Here is a 20872-nt window from a genome sequence, read left to right as displayed (position 1 = left end):
TTTGGCAAAGAAGGAAAACAGACCCCAGAATCTAGTGGTTAAGCCCCACTTATTCTTGACATAATTGCCTGACTCCAGAGTCCTTTCTGCCAAAGCACGTGAGATGAAAATGTTTACGCAGATCAACTGCTGCAGAAGGGTTAGGAAATACAGGCATGGTGCTTGTGCTTCTGTGCACCAAGTCAAAAAACTCGAGCCAGAGATTTTGATGAGGAGCAGCCAGGCGCATGCCAGCTCTCTTGGAAGGATAATGGTCACAGGATGCTTCACTGGGCAAGTCAAGCACATGGAATCCTGTGTTTGCATTCATCTACAAATGCCAAAAGAACATGTCCCCTGGCTGAGATTGAATTTTTTTTTTAAAGAATACACCTCTCTAATCAAATATTCTTTTCATAGAAGTGCTACACAGAGAGAAAACAAAATATCTTATCTTTCAGGAGCAGAGAACATAATCCAGGACACTTACAGGAGGACCTGCAAAACACAAGCAGAGAAGCCATAGTAAGTATCAAAGGGAGAGAGGGTCCCCTCACCCCGGCCAGCCCCTTCCTTGCACAGCTCCCAGTCACCCCTCCTTGCAAGGTTTTGATGCTTGTGTCAGGGCAGAGGGAGCACCTCTGTCCTTGGAGGGACTGGACGGGCATGTGCGTGGTTATGACAATCCAGCAAGTTTTGGTTTGTGCATTCATGACATGAGGCTGCTGTTGCTTCCTGCTTGGGGCACACCCATGTTGGGCTTTGCCAGGCAGGGTAGGAATCAGATCTGTTCCTTCTTGAAGAATACATTTTGGAGCTCAATGGGGGTTGGTTCATTTCTGGGGAAAGGGAGATACTTGAGAAAGAAAACATTTTGGGCAGAGGGGAGAATACTCCTAACAGGCACTGGCTTTGTGCTTGTGTGGCTGAGCAGATGTATAAGGAGGTGGAGGGGGCCCATAGCCCAGCTCTGGGGTTAGTGGTGCTGAGCCTGGCTGTGTGTAGGGAAATTTGAAGGGGGCCAGTCTAGAAGCACAGGTGGCAGCTCCAGTAAGGCTGGTGCAAGCAAGCTGAGACTTGCCCCATGGAGGACACGCAGGTATTCCTCACCTTAGAGTGTACACACCACATTATACAGCCATGACTGCATTTGACCTACTCAGTAATCTTTGAGGTATGACAAACATGCCCATCGGCAGGTGACAACACAGAGGCTCAGAGAGAAAGAAGTGACTTGTCTAAGGACACATTGTTGGTTAGGGATGGAATTTATGTCTGAAGGAAGTCTCCCGATTCTCAGATCCTACACATATTCCACTAAAAGCCACAATGCTGCCAAACCAGGGACTCCTCTGCTTGTTCCTCTCCAACCCCAGACCTCAGTCTGGAGGGTGAGGCCAGAACACAGAGGCGGCCCTCGGCAGTCAGCCACCCCTACGTTTTCATGGATCAGTGTTGGGTGCAGGTAGTGGGACCAGGGGTGAGAGAGGCCACGATCTCTGACTCTCAGAATTCTCCTTGGATGGATTGATACTTGAGAAAACAACGGCACAGGAAGGAAGCACAAGAAGCTCCCAGCTCATCATGAGAGACCAGAGCCAGGCTGGGCTGACTGGGGACGGGAGGCTAGGCTGAGTCCAGAGGGTGAGGCATGGTTATCTGGCAGAGGAAGAGGGAGGGAAAAACTCCAAACACGCCAAGTCACTGGGCATCTAGGGTTCAGGCAAAGCTGAGCAGGCTGCAGGAGGGCAAGACCTGGGGAGAAGGCAAGTCAGCCAGACCACAGTGTCTTGTTTCCATGTCATCATCTGGGGGTGGGGGGCGTGATCTGAAGGACAGTGGGGGCCACTGAAGGTTTCTGCACAGAGGAGTGATTCGAGGGGATAAAAGTGGGCTTGAGGATGTGCTGCAGTCGTCCCCCTGTAGGTGACAGTGGCCTGGACTTGGGGACTGGCAGAGGAGAAGAAGAAAAGTGAGTCAGATGGACTTGCCAGTGAGGACAGACAGAACTTGCTCATGGATTTAATGGTGGAGGGTGAGTGAGGAGGTGATGGGATAGAGGAAGGAGAGAGATGAGACAAAGCTCTTTCACTTCAAAAATTGATGCATGAGGTGCTAATGTCTGAGAATGTAACCTGATGGGGGGTGCGTTCTGTGCATACCCTAAATCTAGACTAGGGGCGGGGCAGGTTGTTGGCCATGTGGATGTCTGTACTGCTGGTATCTCACTTCCAGACAGCTGCCCCACTCTCTGTTTTACCAAAAAGAGGAAAGCCACCAGATGGACTTACTATCACCTTTCTGATGCCACACGCACACACCTGCCTGCACCTTCACCTGTGCCTGGCCTACTCCATGTTTGGTTAACTCTGATAGAAGACATGTCCACATGTTGAGGTGTGGGGAAGTCATTCTGGCTTATACATGAGTTAACTTGGATTTTCTGCGAACTAAAACATCCTATTTATGGCCAATCAAAATACACTTACTTCTGCTTTAATTATTAAAGAAAAGGATGCATTGATCAGAAGTAAAGACTGTTCATGTTAAAAATAAAGAGCAAATGCATCCCTTCCTGGGATGCCAATGCTGGTACTCTTTTGATAAGACAGCTTCCCAGGTGCCAAGGCCATACTGACTCACTAGGTACCTGATGATCTGTTTTATTTTTAAACCTTGAAAGAATGTATCCCTGACTTGTTTGAGGTTCTTTGTTCTTTTTTTAAAACACAACATGATTGTATTTGAATATACAACCAAAATACAAAACACCATAGTAAACTGATGGAAATGAAATATGGTATTTCATTTGCATTGCATGAAAATAGCTAAAATCCCTAGTTATGAGTTCTTAGAAACCAGTAACAAAGACACTGATATACCAAGGAAAATGAAAAAAAAAAAAAAAAACAGAAGAAAATGAAATAACAAAGTGACAAGTAAAGATTAAGCATATATGAAGATTATTGAGCTAAATTAAAACAGAATAAAAGCAATTTCTTTGTAATATCACATTGTCAAAGATTAAAAATGTAACATTTGTGCAGTTTCAGGAAACATACCCATATAAACACTGGGGGACAAGATTGATGGAGTCCCATCTATATAGTAGGGAAAAATATATTATAATTTAATTTTATAATTTATAATTCTAAGTTCAAACTCAGTCCAAATTCTGAGTGTGGACTCAGAATTATAAAATTTGGGTATCCTTAGTCCTAGCAGTTTCAATTTATTGGAATTATTTCTACAAATTAGTCAGATAAATTTAATCTATATAAACCATGTTTACCACATAGAAAATTTGTAGCTAATATACATACCCCCAAAATGACATGCATATTAATTTATCAATAAATCCAAAAGGATGTGCACAAGATTTCATTAATAGTAGATAACACAGATAGAGGTGGCAGAATTAGAGGAGGAAAAAAGCCATTTAATAAGTAAAATATTACACTTCACAAATTGCCATATCCTTTGAAATCTTGGAAAATATGATTTTTTATGAATTAATTTTAAATTTCCCTGTGATAAGTTAAAAATTTTAATATATGCAGTTATAGGAGCATTGAAATGAAGCCTTGAAGTTACACCATCCTGAGCAGTGTAACAATATCTCCATCATTCAAGCTCCTGAGATATAGTCCAATGGCAGCAATAAAACAGTCAACTTGCCTGGTTACTATTCTCTCCAGTATCACCCTTTGGGTCACTTTCAAACTTGAGCCTTCTCAGCCTGTTTTTCTGATCTACTGCTGCTGCTGTTAAGTCACTTCAGTCGTGTCTGACTCTGTGTGACCCCATAGACGGCAGCCCACCAGGCTCCCCCGTCCCTGGGGTTCTCCAGGCAAGAACACTGGAGTAGGTTGCCATCTCCTTCTCAATGCGTGAAAGTGAAAAGTGAAAGTGAAGCCGCTCAGTCATGTCCGACTCTTATCGACGCCATGGACTGCACCCTACCAGGCTCCTCCATCCATGGGATTTTCCAGGCAAGAGAACTGGAGTGGGGTGCCATTGCCTTCTCCATTTCGGATCTACAGGGAGTGTCTATTGCAACACACTGATGAGGATTCTCCATACTTTATGAAGACTGTCTTTGGCTTTACAGAAGATGGTGGTAGAAGCAATGACATCAGTTTTCCTAATTAGTCATCACAATCATTATCACCAAGGGGGTTCTCCTGGACCCAGAGGTGGGAGTGAAGAACATTTGGAATGAAGAATACTGCATCAGGTCTGGTGGTACCAATTGTTGAGATTAGAAACAAAGAAGACAAAAGTATCTTTTCTTGGAACTATCATCTCCCTGTGGTTTACAGATGAGATTTATACATTAAGGAACTCCAAAGGGAGAGAAATGTCCCTGATGGTGACAGATATCCTCCACCAGTTCAGTTCAGTTCAGTCGATCCGTTGTGTCTGACTCTTTGCGACCCCATGAACTGCAGCACACCAGGCCTCCCTGTCCATCACCAACTCCCGGAGTTCACCCAGACTCACGTCCATTGAGTTAGTGATGCCATCCAGCCATCTCATCCTCTGTTGTCCCCTTTTCCTCCTGCCCCCAATCCCTTCCAGCATTAGAGTCTTTTCCAATGAGTCAACTCTTCCATGAGGTGGCCAAAGTACTGAAGTTTCAGCTTTAGCATCATTCCTTCCAAAGAAATCCCAGGGCTGATCCCCTTCAGAATGGACTGGTTGGATCTCCTTGCAGTCCAAGGCACTGTCAAGAGTCTTCTCCAACACCACAGTTCAAAAGCATCAATTCTTCGGCACTCAGCTTTCTTCACAGTCCAACTCTCACATCCATATGTGACCACAGGAAAAACCATAGCCATGTTTGTCTCAAATCCCATCTTCTCCCTTCTTTCTGTGGATAAGCGAATACTCTTGTTTCACTGTGTACGGTTCTCTGCCGCACTAGTATCTAAGTCACAGGCTCTTCAGGATCACTCAAAAACTATTCGTAAGAGTCACTGGGAGTACAGAGTTGGATACAATAGCCCAACACTTCCAAGATGTCAATGCTGCTGCTGCTGCTAAGTCACTTCAGTCGTGTCCGACTCTGTGTGACCCCATAGACGGCAGCCTATCAGGCTCCCCCGTCCCTGGGATTCAATAGGTAACGATGAAGACAGGCACAAAATGGCTGTATCTTTAAAACACCCTCTGTTGTTTATATGTTGCTTTAAAAATTCTAAAGGCAGAAAATAGCAGCAGTCCCTTCTTTTCTGATCTATTAATACAGTAAAATTTTGCTATGTTTTTCCAGACAACTTTCTATTCAATAATTCGCATTTGCATTTTTAGATTGTCATGTAGCAATAGACAAATATATAAAGTGTTTTAGTATTTTACTTACGCATGTGAAAAAATTTTTTAAAGATTACTAAAATAATCACCATTATAGTTAACACTAGTTAGTTCAGTTAGCATTACTTAACTCTATTATCGGAGAAGGCAATGGCAACCCACTCCAGTACTCTTGCCTGCAAAATCCCATGGATGGAGGAGCCTGGTATGCTGCAGTCCATGGGGTTGCTAAGAGTTGGACACGACTGAGCGTCTTTACGTTCACTTTTTACTTTCATGCAGTGGAGAAGGAAATGGCAACCCACTCCAGTCTTCTTGCCTGGAGGATCCCAGGGACAGGGGAGCCTGGTGGGCTGCCGTCTATGGGGTCGCACAGAGTCTGACACGACTGAAGCAACCTAGCAGCAGCAGCAGCAGCAACTCTATTATCAGGTTAGAATAAACACATTCTTCAGGAAGAGTAACCATTAATATTTCAAATTAAAAAACCCGAGGCATATGAACACACCTCAATGCATACATTTAGTTGACATTTGTACAAAAATGACAATTTAAAAAATCATCTTGGGACTTCCCTGGTAGCACAGTGGCTAAGCTCTGGGCTCCCAATGCAGAGGGCCTGGGTTCAATCCCTGGGTGCAGAAGCAGAGCCCATATGCCACAACTAAGGCCCCAGTGCAATCAAATAAATAAAAATAAGTAAATATTAAAAAAAATCAACTTAAAACACCCTTCAAAATTGGAATAGCTTTTCAGTGCTTGAATGATATTCATACGAATAAGCTCTCATTACAATTGTTCTTTTAATGGAGGGTCTTCATTCTGACATGACAGAAAAGTGGGCTGAAAACCATGCTTCTCTGAGGCAGTTTCTCAGAATTATCTGGGAGGCTGGCTTCCAGGCTACTGTCCTCACTTTGGCTCAAATAAAACTCTTTTCTATTCCTTTTATAGACTGTTTATTGATTATTTTTGTGGACAACTCAGAGGAGCTGACCCACCTCCTCTTTCCTGGGACCCTGCCACCCCCATGCTCCCCCAGTCACCGTCAAGCCTGACTTTCAAGCACATCCTTCCCCACGGATCTGAACATGAGAAACCACCCTTCACTGCACGGCCTCCTTCGTTCCTGCCCCAGCTCCTCTCTCCCTCACAGATGCACTGTGAAAGAGGGGTCTCCTCTCACTCACCTTCTGTTCACCTTGTAACCCTCCGATTTGGATTCCATTCCTACTTCTCCATCAAAATGGCATTCACCAAATTTCCAAGGACCTCCTCCAATCAATAATCCTGACAAGGATTTCTTCCTGAAGTTATCTTCTACCTCCTTCTAGAAGCACTCTCATCCTTTGGCTTCCAAGATGTCCCATCCTTTCACCTCCCTGACTGTTCAGCTGACTCAGTCTCCTCTCCCAGCCCCACATGCTGAGGCTCCTCAAGGTTCAAGTCCAAGCTTTCTTTTCTTCAGTTCTCTGCTCATCAGTCTCCTCTCTCCATCTTCCCCAAAGAGCTCTGTCACACTCACGGCTACACTAGGTGGAAGTGTCCCAAGTGTATATCTCCAGTGCTGACCATCCCTCAAAGTCCAGGCTCCCTTTTTGAGCTGCCTGCTTGATTTCCCCTTGAATAACCCCATGATTCCTTAAACTAGAATGCATAGTCATGCTCATGATTTTCTGCCCTCACACATGCTCCTCTCCAGCTCCTGAACTCAGTGGACGTCATCCCCTCCTTCCGAGCTGGTGAACAGGAAAATGAGGAGTCCTCCTTGACACGATCTATTTGGCACATTCCCTGTTTGTTGCTCTGGAGCTCATCCACTTGGGTCTCTCCCCAGCACCACAACCTCATCTGTGTTACCAGCATCTCCTGATTGTTGCAATAGCTTCTTCACCCATCTCCTACTTCAGTCATCCCACAGACATTCACTGAGTGCCCACCGTTCCAGACCCTCTCCTGGGAAAGCGGGATACAGCAGTGACAGTGACAAGCATCCCTGTCCTAAGGAGCATCCCTGCTAGTGAGGGGACAGCTGAGATACACTAAGCATAAACAATGGTACGTCACCTGGAAGAGGACAGTGTCGTGGAAAGAGAGAGGCGGCGGGACAGGGTATTTCTCCAGGATGAGAAGTGCAGCAGCATGTTTGCATAATGGAAGTCATCAGCAGGAAGGGGAAGACCTGATGTGTTAGAGAAAGGGGGATTCCTGGAACGATGCCCTTGAGGAGGCAAGAGGGACTGGCACTGGCACAGCTGTGGGTGGGAGCCTGGACAGGCCATCTGTGGAATGGGCAGGGAGGGAGAACATGCAGGTGTGTGACTGTGGTGGGATTTGTGGAAGTTCTCTTCCAACTGCCCCAACGGTGCTGGTGAAGTAGGAACTGAGGCTGTGAGTCATGAGTGAGGATTAAGTGGCTGAGGGTGTGAGGGGCTTCTATGAGGTTATCAAGATCCCCAGGAGTTCACCTAGAAGTGGTGTTGGAAAGAGGACTGGAGACCCAGGAACTGAAACTCACTAGCTATGAAAATGACGTGCCTGGGATCAGAGACAGCCTCAAATATGTAGACCTCATGTTCTCCAGTCTCCATTCAGAGGCTAGATGCAAGTCCGATCATGGCCCATCCCTCCACTCCTCACTTTCCCATTGTTCTTAAGACAGAGGCTCAAATCCAAAGCCCTGTCCTTGCTGTGGGCTGCCCAGGCCTCTTCACCTGAGCCCGTCGAAATGTTGACGTGAGAGCTGTTATTAATAGAAGGTGGTGGGCAGCCTAGTGGTTATTGGGACTAAGTCAAGTTGGATTCATACCGCTGCATGAATCAGGGTGAATTCCAAAAGGATCAAAGATTTACAAGCTTCAAAAAAAAAAATCATAAAAATCCTAAAGGAAAATGTGGGGAAATTTCTTTTTAACCATGGAGAGGAGCAGGCTTTCCCAAGAACAGTTCATAATTTAGAAGCTATGCCATAAAGTCAGATCCAACCATATAAAAGCAAAAATCTCTGCAAGGTAGAAAGTCAAAAGCCAGAGTGGAAACATTTCCAACTCATGTCACAAAGGCTAGATAGTTCGATATAAAAGTATTCCTAAAAATCAACTCTAAAAACATCAATAATCTAACAGAAAAATGGTTAAAAGATATGAATAGAGAGAACAGAAAATATAGCCCTGAAGTATGCGAAACAAGAAATCTTTATTCTCAATAAAAGAAAGTTAAAGCTATATCATATCATATGAGGAAAAGTGAAAAAATCTGATGGCTTATCATGTCAAGGGAAATGAGGACAGCCACCTCACACCTGGGTAGGGAGGATAAATCAGTACATTCTCTGCAGAGAGTGAGTTGGCAATACTAATTAAGATGTAAAATTTTTGTACCAGTTGCTACAATGATCCTCCTAGAAATCAATTCCATAGATATATCAACATATGTATAAGATGATAGGTGTATAAGAATACTCACTGCAGAACTGGTTGAGATAGTAAAGACATTAGAAACAGCACAAGTGGAATGGCTTAAAGAAATGATGGGATGCTTATGAAAATGGGATACTAAGCAGCTTTGAAAAAGACCAAAGTAGTTCTGTATGTTCTGACATGGTATATTGTTATATTAAAAAAAAAAAGGCATATAACATTATATTAATAGGTAGCCATTTATACTAAAAAAATTGGTAGACTTTTGTTTGTATAAATGTGGAACATCTCCATGTGGTCAGAAGAATTTGGTCATCAAGTTGCTTCCGAGTAGGGGAATAGTTGAGAGAACAGGAGAGGTGGGGAGAGACATCTTTTCACCATGGACTCTTTGATGCCATCGGATACACATGTGTAGCTCCCAAGTCAGACAAAGCAATAACTTTAACTTAAAAATGGCTGGATTCAGCACTTGTGTTTTTGTCTGGTCCTCCAGCTTTTGCGGCCTTTCCTCACACTCACTTCTAAGCTCCCTTCAATAAAGCTCAGACTATGATTATCATTCTGAGGGCCTGGGCGCCTGAGATAGGAGCCTGTGGCCTGGTGTAAGGTGCAGCTCAGGAGATGCAGGAGGAGCTGCAAGAGTAACCATCACTATTAACGACCTCAACAGCTCTTTGCATACTTAGAGGCTGTATTTTCTGTGTACTCTCTATTCATATCTTTTGACAATTTTTCTATTAGATTATTGATGTTTTTAGAGTTGATTTGTAAGAATACTTTTGTATCCAACTACACAGGCCAGAGACTATAAAACTCTCAGAGGAAAACATAGGCGGAACACTCTCTGACATTAACCGCAGCAAGATCTTTTTTGATTCATCTCCCAGAAAAATGGAAATAAGAAAAAAATAAACAAATAGGACCTACTTAAACTCAAAATGTATGCAGGTCAGGAAGCAACAGTTAGAACTGGACGTGGAACAACAGACTGATTCCAAATAGGAAAAGAAGTATGTCAAAGCTGTATATTGTCACCCTGCTTATTTAACATATGCAGAGTACATCATGAGAAACGCTGGGCTGGAAGAAGCAGAAGCTGGAATCAAGATTGCCGGGAGAAATATCAATAACCTCAGATTGCAGATGACACCACCCTTATGGCAGAAAGTGAAGAGGAACTCAAAAGCCTCTTGATGAAAGTGAAAGAGGAGAGTGAAAAAGTTGGCTTAAAGCTCAACATTCAGAAAACTAAGATCATGGCATCTGGTCCCATCATTTCATGGGAAATAGATGGGGAAACAGTGGAAACAGTGTCAGACTTTATTTTTTTGGGCTCCAAAATCACTGCATATGGTGATTGCAGCCATGAAATTAAAAAACACTTACTCCTTGGAAGGAAAGTTATGACCAACCTAGATAGCATATTGAAAAGCAGAGACATTACTTTGCCAACAAAGGTCCATCGGGTCAAGGCTATGGTTTTTCCAGTGGTCATGTATGGATGTGAGAGTTGGACTGTGAAGAAAGCTGAGTGCTGAAGAAGTGATGCTTTTGAACTGTGGTGTTGGAGAAGACTCTTGAGAGTCCCTTGGACTACAAGCAGATCCAACCAGTTCATCCTAAAGGAGATCAGTCCTGGGTGTTCATTGGAAGGACTGATGTTGAAGCTGAAACTCCAAATCTTTGGCCACCTGATGCGAAGAGCTGACTTATTAGAAAAGACCCTGATGCTGGGAAAGATTGAGGGCAGGAGGAGAAGGGGATGACAGAGGATGAGATGGCTGGATGGCATCACCGACTTGATGGACGTGAGTTTGGGTAAACTCCGGGAGTTGGTGATGGACAGGGAGGCCTGGTGTGCTGCAATTCATGGGGTTGCAAAGAATTGGACATGACTGAGTGACTGAACACAACTGAACTGAAACTCAAAAGCTTTTGCACAGCAAAGGAAATAAACAAAATTAAAAGACAACACACAGGCTGGGAGAAAATATTTGAAAATGATGTGACTGACAAGGGATTAGTCTCCAGAATTTACAAACAGCTCATCATCAAAACAACCAATCCAATCAAAAATAGGCAGAAGACCTAAATAGACATTTCTCTGAAGAAGACATACAGATGGCTAATATGCACATAAAAGATGTTCAACATTTCTCTAATTATTAGAGAAATGCAAATCAAAAATACAATGCGATATCACCTCACACTGGTCGGAAAGACTGTCATCAAAAAATCCACAAACAATAAATGCTGGACAGTGTGTGGCGAGAAGGGAACCCTCCTACACTGATGGTGGGAATGTAAATTGATATAGCCACTATGGAGAACAGTATGGAGGTTCCTTCAAAACTAAAAATAGAGCTACAATATGACACTGCAGTCCCACTCCTGGGCATATATTTGGAGAAAAAACATGATCCAAAAGGGTACATGCACCCCAATGTTCATTGCAGCACTGTTTACAACAGCCAAGACATGGAAGCAACCTAGATGCCCATTGACAGAGGAATGGATAAAGATGTGGTACATATATACAATGGAATATTACTCAGTCATTAAAAAGAATGAAATAAGGCCATTTGCAGCAACATGGATGAACCTAGAGAGTGTCATACTGAGTGAAGCAAGTCAGACAGGGAAGGAGAAATATCGTATGCCATCCCTTATATGTGGAATATAAAAAGAAATGATACAAATGAACTTACTTACAAAACAGAAAGAGGGTCATAGACTTAGAAAATGAACCTATGGTTGCCGGGAGTGGGGTGGGGAAGGGATAGTTAGGGACCTTGGGAAGATCATATACACACTGTTACATTCAAAATGGATAACCAACAAGGACTTATTGTATAGAACATGGAACTCTGCTCAATGTTATGTGCCAGCCTGGATGGGAGTGGGGTTTAGGGGAGAACGGATACATGTGTATGTATAGCTGAGTCCCTTTGCTGTTCACCTGAGACTACCACAACATTGTTAATCTGCTGTACCCCAATACAAACTAAAAATTTTAAGTTTGGAAAAAAACATAGGCAGAACACTCTCTGACATAAATCGCAGCAACATCTTTTTCAATTTATGTCTCAGAAAAATGGAAATAAAAACAAAAATAAACAAATGGGACCTACTTAAATTCAAAACCTTTTGCACAATAAAGGAAACAATAAACAAAATGAAAAGACAACCCACAGATTGGGAGAAAATATCTGCAAATGATGTGACCAAAAAGGGATTAGTCTCCAAAATTTACAAACAGCTCATAAGGTTTAACATCATCAAAATAAACAACCCAATCAAAAAATGGGCAGGAAACCTAAACAGACATTTCTCCAAAGACATACAGATGGCCAAAAGGCACATGAAAATATGTTCAATATTGCTAATGATTAAAGAATGTAAAATCAAAACTATAAGGAGGTATCACCTCAGACCAGTCAGAATGGCTATGATAAAAAAAAAATCCACAAACAATAAATGCTGGAGAGGGTGTGGAGAGAAGGGAACCTTCCCACACTGCTTGGTGGAGATGTAATTTGGTACAGCCACTATGGAGAACAGTGTGGAGGCTCCTTAAAAAACTAAAAGCTAGAGCTACTATATGATCCAGCAATCCCACTTCTGGGCATATATACAGAGAAAGCCATGGTCCAAAAGGATACATACACCCTAATATTCATAGCAGCACTGTTTACAATGGGCTTCCCTGATGGCTCAGATGGTAAAGAATCTGCCGATAGTGCAGGAGACCTGGGTTCAATCCCTGGGTTGGGAAGATCCTCTGGAGGAGGGCATGGCAACCCACTCCAGTATTCTTGTCTGGAGAATCCCCATGGACAAAGGAGCCTGGAAGGCTAGAGTCCATGGGGTCACAAAGAGTCGGACGTGACCGAGCGATTAAGCACAACACAAGACATGGAGGGAACCTAAATGTCCCTCCTCCTCAACAGAGGAATGGATAAAGAAGATGTGGATAAAATGGATAAAGAAGATATGAGACAATGCCATTTGCAGCAACATGGTTGAATCTAGAGACTGTCATATTGAGTGAAGTAAGTCAGACAGGGAAGGAGAAATATTGTATGCCATCCTTTATATGTGGAAATGATACAGATGAAGTTATCCTTAAAACAGAAATACTCACAGAGTTAGAGAACAAACTTGCTAAGTGGGAAGAATGGGGGAAGGGATGGTCAGGGAGTTTGGGATCAACATGCACACACTGCTCTATTTAGGATGGATGACCAGCTGGGTCCTGCTGGGTAGCACAGGGAGCTCTGTGCAATGTTATGTGGCAGGCTGGATGGGAGGGGAGTTTGGGGGAGCATGGATACATGTATATGCATGGCTGAGTCCCTATGCTGCCCACCTGAAACTATCATCACATTGTTAATTGGCTATGCTGCTGCTGCTAAGTCGCTTGAGTCGTGTCCGACTCTGTGCGACCCCATAGACAGCAGCCCACCAGGCTCCCTTGTCCCTGGGATTCTCAAGGCAAGAACACTGGAGTGGGTTGCCATATACTTTGATATGAAACAGAAGCTTAAAAATGAATTCTCTCAAAAATAAGGAAAAAAAAAAAAAAGAAAAAGTATCCATCAGTCACTTAGGGCTCCTCATGCTCTGGGAACTCCATTATCTCCTTTCCTCAGACTTCTCGTTTAACCCCTGCTGCCACTGAACTTGCACATTTTACAGGTGAATAAACTGAGGCTCAGAAAGCTTATTATGCCTTGGTCCTGGCCTGCTGGAACCCAGCATGATCCAGGCAGCCTGACTTCAAGTCTAACCAAGGGCAAACTATTTTTCCAGAAAGAGCTCTTACATTCACCGAGTGTCCCCTGAGGCCCCTGAGAGGGTGTGTGGCATGTCTGAAGTCACTTAGCTAGTGGGGAGCAGTTCAGGCTGGAAGCAGAGCTATGGGACCCCAGACCCACAGCACCTTCCACCATCCTCAGAAGAGTGGCTAGAGTGGGAATGGCAGCATTTCAGAGACACGTGCCTTCACTGGTGGGACAGGACACGTCTAGCCCAGCTGAAGTGAAGTGAAGTGAAAGTCAGTGGTGTCCGGGGCTCTTTGCGACCCCATGGACTATAGAGTCCATGGAATTCTCCAGGCCAGAATATTGGAGTGAGTAGCCTTTCCCTTCTCCAGAGGATCTTCTCAACCCAGAGACTGAACCCAGGTCTCCTGCATTGCAGGCAGATTCTTTACCAGCTGGAGCCACAAGGGAGATCTAAGAATACTGGAGTGGGTAGCCCGTCCCTTCTCCAGTGGATCTTCCTGACCCAGGAATCTAACCGGGCTCTCCTGCATTGCAGAAGGATTCTTTGCCATCTGAATTATCAGGGAAACCCTCTAGCCCAGCTGAGGGACTTTAGACACACCGTCACCTCTCATGAGCCCTTCTGGCAGCACATCACCAGCCACCATCACTTAGCACTGGCACTAGCATTACAACCTCATTCTTCTGGGCACCTCAGTCCCACCAACCAGCAGGCGCTGTGCGCTTAGTCGCTCAGTTGTGTCCTATTCTTTTTCAACCCCATGGACTGTAGCCCACCAGACTCCTCTGTCCACGGAATTCTCCAGGCAAGAACACTGGAGTGGGTTGCCATGAACTCCTCCAGGGAATCATTCCCATCCAGGGACTGAACCCAGGTCTCCTGCATTGCAGGCAGATTCTTTATCATCTGAGCCACCAGGGAAACCCAGTGGGGCTTTTAAAAATGCTCACCCCTTCCCAGGGCTTCCCATTCACATGGAATAACAATACCTAGACTCTCAGGAGACCTAGACTCCTGTGTGGCCCTGCTACTTGCTCTATCAGGCTTAGCTACGCACTGGGTCTCACTTGTCTCTCTCTCAGTTCCCCAAGGGCCCAGCTCTCTTCAACCTCGGACATTCACACCTGTCTTCACAACCGCGAAACTGAAGACATCTCCTCACCTTTTGCTCTTGCTTCCATCACAGCTGCCTGCCATTTTCTTCCAAGCACTTATCACAGTCTTTACTCCTGAAATCCACTTATGCATGTTTTGTTTATTTCTGTCAGCCCCACCAGCAAGGCAGCTCCCTGAGAGCTGGGGCTCTGTGTGTCTGGCTTCCCACCACCTCCCTGAGGCCTAGAACAGGGCCTGGCAGACACAAGTACTTTGTAAATACATGCTGAATGGATGAGAGGGAAGAAGGTCAGGAGAGCCGAGCCCTCGACTTCTGACATCGTTGTATAGTCAATCATTGATATCTAAGGTTGGGAATGGTTCCATGACTCCCCAAGATATCCAAATCCAAGGATGCTCAAATCCCTTATATAAAATAGTTATAGTTGCATATAACCTACGCAATCCTCTTGTATATTTGAAAGCATTTCTAGATTACTTGTCATACCACACAAAATGTAAATACAGTGTAAATACTATGTAAATAGTTGCTGACGCACAGGAAATTCAAGTTTTGCCTTTTGGAACCTTCTGGAAATTAAAATTCTGATACGTGGTTGGTTAACTCCATGGAGGGCAAACCATACAAGATTTATGCAGTGGCCGCCAGCAGCCTCTGGAGATGGACTCGCTGGCCAGCCAAGAGCTTGGCTTGGGCTGTCCAGGGATTTCCCTGCTTAGGAAGTGAGGCTGGCTGCAGGGTCTCCAGGAGGCCACGTGGTGGTCTGGCCAGGGCCTGGCTCCATTCTGCACACAGTTTTCAAGTATGTTTTCAAATATTCAGGCATTGGCTGTATGTGCTTTATTTGCTGTTGGGAATGTAGGAGCAATTAATAGGAGTCAGATAACATGGGAAATAAAATGGGTCTGAGGGAGCAGAGGGTTTGATGGTTTTGGAGCCTCTTTAACCGAACTGATACAGCCTGATAGGGACAGTGTTTCCCAAGTGGGGAGCCAAGTGTCCTCACGCCTCAGGGTTAGAAGGGTGCAGGAGCTGCTCCTTGACAGCCAAGCAGAGGTGGGCGGAGGGCCTGGGGCCTACAACGTCTACCTACCTAGAGCTCTTAGCCCTTCTGGGGATGATCATTTCCTGAGTGTTTCCCAAAGGCTGTATTCCCGGAAAAGCAAACTGGGAAGAATTCCCATAGTCTGGCAAGTACGTGGCCTGCACACTTGGAGGTGGGGCTGGCCTTAGTGCATAAGGCTGCTGGGGTCACCATCCCTGCTCACAACGCACACCGGCCCCTCTGGCCTGTGCCGGGACTACTGACTCCCACTCTGCCGGCTCCCTGCTCTGCCCAACAGGCTCTGGCTCCTATCCAGGCCTCTGCCTCTTCCCACTCAGCAGCTTGGGTTACAGGGCCTGGCTCTTGACTCTTGGAAGCCCACTGACCCATGAGGAAATGACCTTCAGCCATGCTTCTTGGGTTTTTCCCAGGGGAGCAGAGTGGTCCAAGGCTTTTGAACTGAGTTTGCAGGTAGATGAAATGAGGCTTGGAGGCTGGCAAATCCAGAGCCAGTACTGAGTCAGCAAGCCAAGCGATTAGGTCAGGCCTCAGGCCCTGGATTTAAACAGGGCAATACTGCCAGGGAGTGTGGAGGCCTTAGAACCTGGCTCTCCAGCTCACGAGCTCTAGACCTTGAGCACGCGGCTGTACCCTTGGAGGCAAAGTCTGCTTGGGAGAAACATGGGGAGTAACAATCCTGCTTCTCTGGACTGCTACGAGGACTGAGTAAGATACTGTGTGTGCATAAAGTGCCCAGGACATCAGTGGCTCAGAGGGGGCACCAAAGCCCAGTGCTGGCTGCAGTTACAGCGCAGCATTCTTCCTCTTTCTAACACATGTATGCATTCTGTGCAGACACACATGTAGACACACAGAAAGAAGAGAAACACAGATGGTGGTTTTCCATTGTTTGGCTCATGTTGCCGAACAAACACTGACTGCACAACAGGTTTGAAGAGGCTCGTTTTGAAATGGCACCTGAGATGGCTCTCCAGCATTTTGGTATGGAGGTTTGCTCTGGCAATCACCCTAGTCAGACTCTGTGCAGGGCCGGCAGTGGTGCTAATTAGAAGTCTAAGTGAAAAGTAAACTCATTGGATTAAAGAAAAAAAGAAACTAGTCCTATTGAAGTGTAATTCATATACCATGAAATTCACTCTTTTAAAAGCATAAACAGGTACTTTTTGATATATTCACAGAATTGTGTAACCATCATCATTGTGTAATTTTCTTTCAGTTCAGTTCAGGTCAGTCGCTCGGTTGTGTTCAACTCTTTGCGACCCCATGGACTGCAGCACGCCAGTCTTCCCTGTCCATCACCAACTCCTAGAGCTTAATCAGACTCAGGTCCATTGAGTCAGTGATGCCATCCAACCATCTCATCCTCCCTCGTCCCCTTCTCCTCCTGCCTTCAATCTTTCCCAGCATCAGGGTCTTTTCCAATGAGTCGGTTCTTCACATCAGGTGGCCAAGTATTGGGGTTTCAGCTTCAGCATCAGTCCTTCCAATGAATATTCAGGACTCAGTTCCTTTAGGATGGACTGGTTGGATCTCCTTGCAGTCCAAGGGACTCTCAAGAGTCTTCTCCAACACCACAGTTCAAAAGCATCAATTCTTCGGCACTCAGCTTTCTTTATAGTCCAACTCTCACATCCATACATGACTACTGGAAAAACCATAGCTTTGACTAGATGGACCTTTGTTGGTAAAGTAATGACACTGCTTTTTAATATGCTGTCTAGGTTGGTCATAACTTTCCTTCCAAGGAGCAAGTGTCACTGTTTCCATTGTTTCCCCATCTATTTGCCATGAAATGATGGGACTGGATGCCATGATCTTAGTTTTCTGAATGTTGAGTTTTAAGCCAACCTTTTCACTCTCCTCTTTCACTTTCATCAAGAGGCTCTTTAGTCCTTCGCTTTCTGCCATAAAGGTGGGGTCATCTGCATATCTGAGGTTGTTGATATTTCTCCCGGCAATCTTGATTCCAGCTTGTGCTTCATCCAGCCCAGCATTTCTCATGATGTACTCTGCATATAAGTTAAATAAGCAGGGTGACAATATACAGCCTTGACATACTCCTTTCCCAATTTGGAACCAGTCTGTTGTTCCATGTCCAGTTCTAACTGTCGCTTCTTGACCTGCATACAGATTTCTCAGGAGGCAGCTCAGGTAGTCTGGTATTCCCATCTCTTTAAGAATTTTCCATAGTTTGTTGTGATCCACACAGTCAAAGGCTTTGGCGTTGTCAATAAAGCAAAATTTTCTTTATCCTCCATTTTTTAAAAAAACAGAATGTGTCTTTTAAAAATAATTTTATGTGTGTATGTATTTATTTTTATTTTTGGTTGCACTGGGTCTTCATTGCTGTGAGGGATTTTCTCTAGCTGCAGCAAGCAGGGGCTACTCTCTAGCTGAGGTGTGTGGGCTTCTCATCGTTGGAGCACAGGTTCTAGGGCGAAGGGGGTTCAGCAGTTTTGGCTCCCAGGCTCTAGACACAGGCCCAGTAGTTGTGGTGCAAAGGCTTAGTTGCTCTGTGGCAGGTGGGATCTTCCTGGATCAGGGGTCAAACCCAACTCTCCTGCATTGGCAGAATGATTCTTCCTGCTGAGCCACCAGGGAAGCTCTACCTTTCATTTTTGAAAGAGAGTTTTGCTGGACATATGGTTCTAGGTTGGTGGTTTGTATTTGTTTAGTCATTTGAATGGGTCCGATCATCCCATTGCCTTCTAGCCTCTATTATTTCTGGTGGGAAGTCAGGGTTTTTATCTTATTGAAGTTCTCTTGTATGGATGAGTTGTTTCTCTCTTGCTGCTTTCAAGACTTCCTCTTTGACTTTCAGTATTTTGCTGTAATATGTCTGGGTCTGATTCTTAGATCTATAGAAAGATCTATGCTTAATATAATTTCTCAGAAGGTAGGACTTATGTGTATCAATTTGCTACTTGATTTCTGTATGTCTTATATATATATTTTTTTTTGCCTGCATGATGCAGCATGTGGGATCTTAATTCTTTGGTGAGGGATCGAACCTGGGTCCTGTGCAGGGGGTGTGGGTTTGATCCCTGATTGAGGAACTAAGATCCCAAATGCCAGTGCAGTCAAAAATGAAAAAAAAAATTTTATACTCTTTCATATTTATCTGTTATTTCATTGAAACTCTTTAATTCTGTGTGTGTGGATTTAAATTACTGTCTAATGTCCTTTAATTTTAGACTGAAGGAATCCCTTTAATATTTCTTGTAGAGCACACTGCTAGTGATGAATTCTCTTCATTTCTGATTTCCTGGGCCTGTCTTATTTTCTTTTTCATTTTTTAAGAACAGTTTTTCTTGTTATAGAGTTCTTTGTTGACAATTTTTTCTTTTTTCCCATCACTTTGAATATGTCATACCAACTGCCTTATGACTTTTGTGGTTTCTAATAAGAAATCAGCTATTAATCTTATCAAGGATTCCGTTTCTGTGATGAGTCATTGTTCTTTCACTGCTTTCAAGATTTTTTCTTTCACGTGTGTGTGGAGCAGGCACTCTTCCTTAGACAGGATCATCTCAACTGACATATCTTCAAGTTTGCTGGTTCTTCTGCCAGCCCGAATCTACTTTTGAGCCCCATTAGTGAATTAATCATTTCAGTATTGTACTTTACAGCTTCAGAATTTCTATTTTGTTCCTTTAAATACACTTTCTATCTTTTTATTGATAATCTCCATTTGGTGGTACATAATTTTAATAGTTTCTTTTCATTATTTAGACATGATTTCATTTAGTTCTTTGAACATATTTGTAATAGCCATTATAAAATCTTTGTCTAGTAAGTTCATCTGGGCTTACTCACTGATAGTTTTAACTGCTTTCCCCCCCCCGCTTTTCCCCCCATTGCCACACTTTCTTATATCTTTGTGTGTTTCATAATTTTTGTTAAAAACAGTATTTCAAATAGTCAAATGTGGCCACTCTAGAAATTAGATACTCCTCCTCCTTTCCAGAGTTTGTTTTTGTTTGTTCAGGGCCTTTTCTGAGCTACATGTGTACACATTTTCTCTGAAATGTGTACTCTTTGTCATGGCAGTTACTGGATTCTCTGCTTGGTTTTCTTAACTGTTAGCTTAGGTCAGAGGTTTTCTTTAATGCCTTGAACTGGTAGATCTCCCATTCTGTGCCAAGGGACTCTTTGTGTGTGTTGAGCATAATTTCAACACTCTATCAGGTTACAACTCTGCCTTTGCCTTCACTTTTTGCTTGAATGGAGCCTCAAGGTCAGCGAGAGGTGAGAGACTGGGGTTCTTTTAGGTCTTTCCCTACGCAGGCATGTATATTCTAGATCCCCAGGTATGTTGGAGCATTTTAAAGCTTCTTTGGACAGTTCATCCCCTTGATTTTCATTTAAGTTGCTGTGTCAGCTTCTTGTTGCTTCAACTGGTATTGCCACTTTAGGCAGCTGCAATGTTAAACAATTGTTGCTGAGTGTTTCTGGCAAACACTCTTAGGATATGGCTTTTCCCAGTAAGTGAGCTCTGCATCAGTTAAAAAAAAAAAAAAAAAAAAAGACAAGTCACGTGTATGGGCCTTTCCAGGGAGCTGACAGTGACAATTTTTGGAGAATGAGCATTTGAGGAGCTTCGAACTTGTTCTGCCACCTCCAGTGGCTGCTCATTTTCACAGGTACTGTGATTGTGAGGCTGTGATGGTTTTAGGGTTACCATGGGGCTGGGGAGATGAGCAAATTAAAAAGCTACAAACCTCACTGCTCTCAGCAAGGTTCAGACCTTTTTATAAAATTAACATTTCTTAGGTTGTTACCAGACATTGATTTTCAGAATTTGGAAAAGGTCATTTTCTTCCTAGCATTATTGTGGCTTCTATGGAGGAGCTGATTTTCAGAGGTCCTTACTCTACCATTCCGGCAGTGCTTCTGCTGTATTTTTAGAAAGTGTTCCTTAGGACCAAGGTGGATAGAAAACCTTAACACTAAAACTGCTGATCTAAGGCTGGCACCTGCAGAGATCTGGTGAGTGGCTCCATTTGTCTCTATAGGTTTAGCACAGCCAAGCAAAATTTGTTTTCATCCCTTCCTGCCTCCTAACCCTTTATCTTTCATTTGCCCATCAGTCCCTCTCTCTCTCTCCTCCCTTTCCTCCCTATTTCCTGTCAACAAGCATTTATTGGCCATCTCTTTAGTGCCTGAGGTCAAACTGCTCTGGGA

General features: G+C 44.0%; 1 protein-coding gene across 1 annotated transcript in view; it reads right to left on the bottom strand.

The window, feature by feature from the left end:
• COL23A1 (collagen type XXIII alpha 1 chain) overlaps window positions 1-20872 on the bottom strand; it is a 403065-nt gene that overhangs the window by 53287 nt on the left and 328906 nt on the right. Inside the window, exon 4 of the mRNA XM_027546798.1 lies at window positions 470-477. Within this exon, the coding sequence (XP_027402599.1) occupies window positions 470-477 (8 nt within the window). The remainder of the gene's footprint in view (window positions 1-469; window positions 478-20872) is intronic.

This window comes from Bos indicus x Bos taurus, chromosome 7, assembly GCF_003369695.1.
Source record: "Bos indicus x Bos taurus breed Angus x Brahman F1 hybrid chromosome 7, Bos_hybrid_MaternalHap_v2.0, whole genome shotgun sequence".
NCBI classification, from domain to species: domain Eukaryota; kingdom Metazoa; phylum Chordata; class Mammalia; order Artiodactyla; family Bovidae; genus Bos; species Bos indicus x Bos taurus.
Note: the sequence above shows the minus strand (reverse complement) of the source record. Positions and strands in the feature narration are given on the sequence as shown.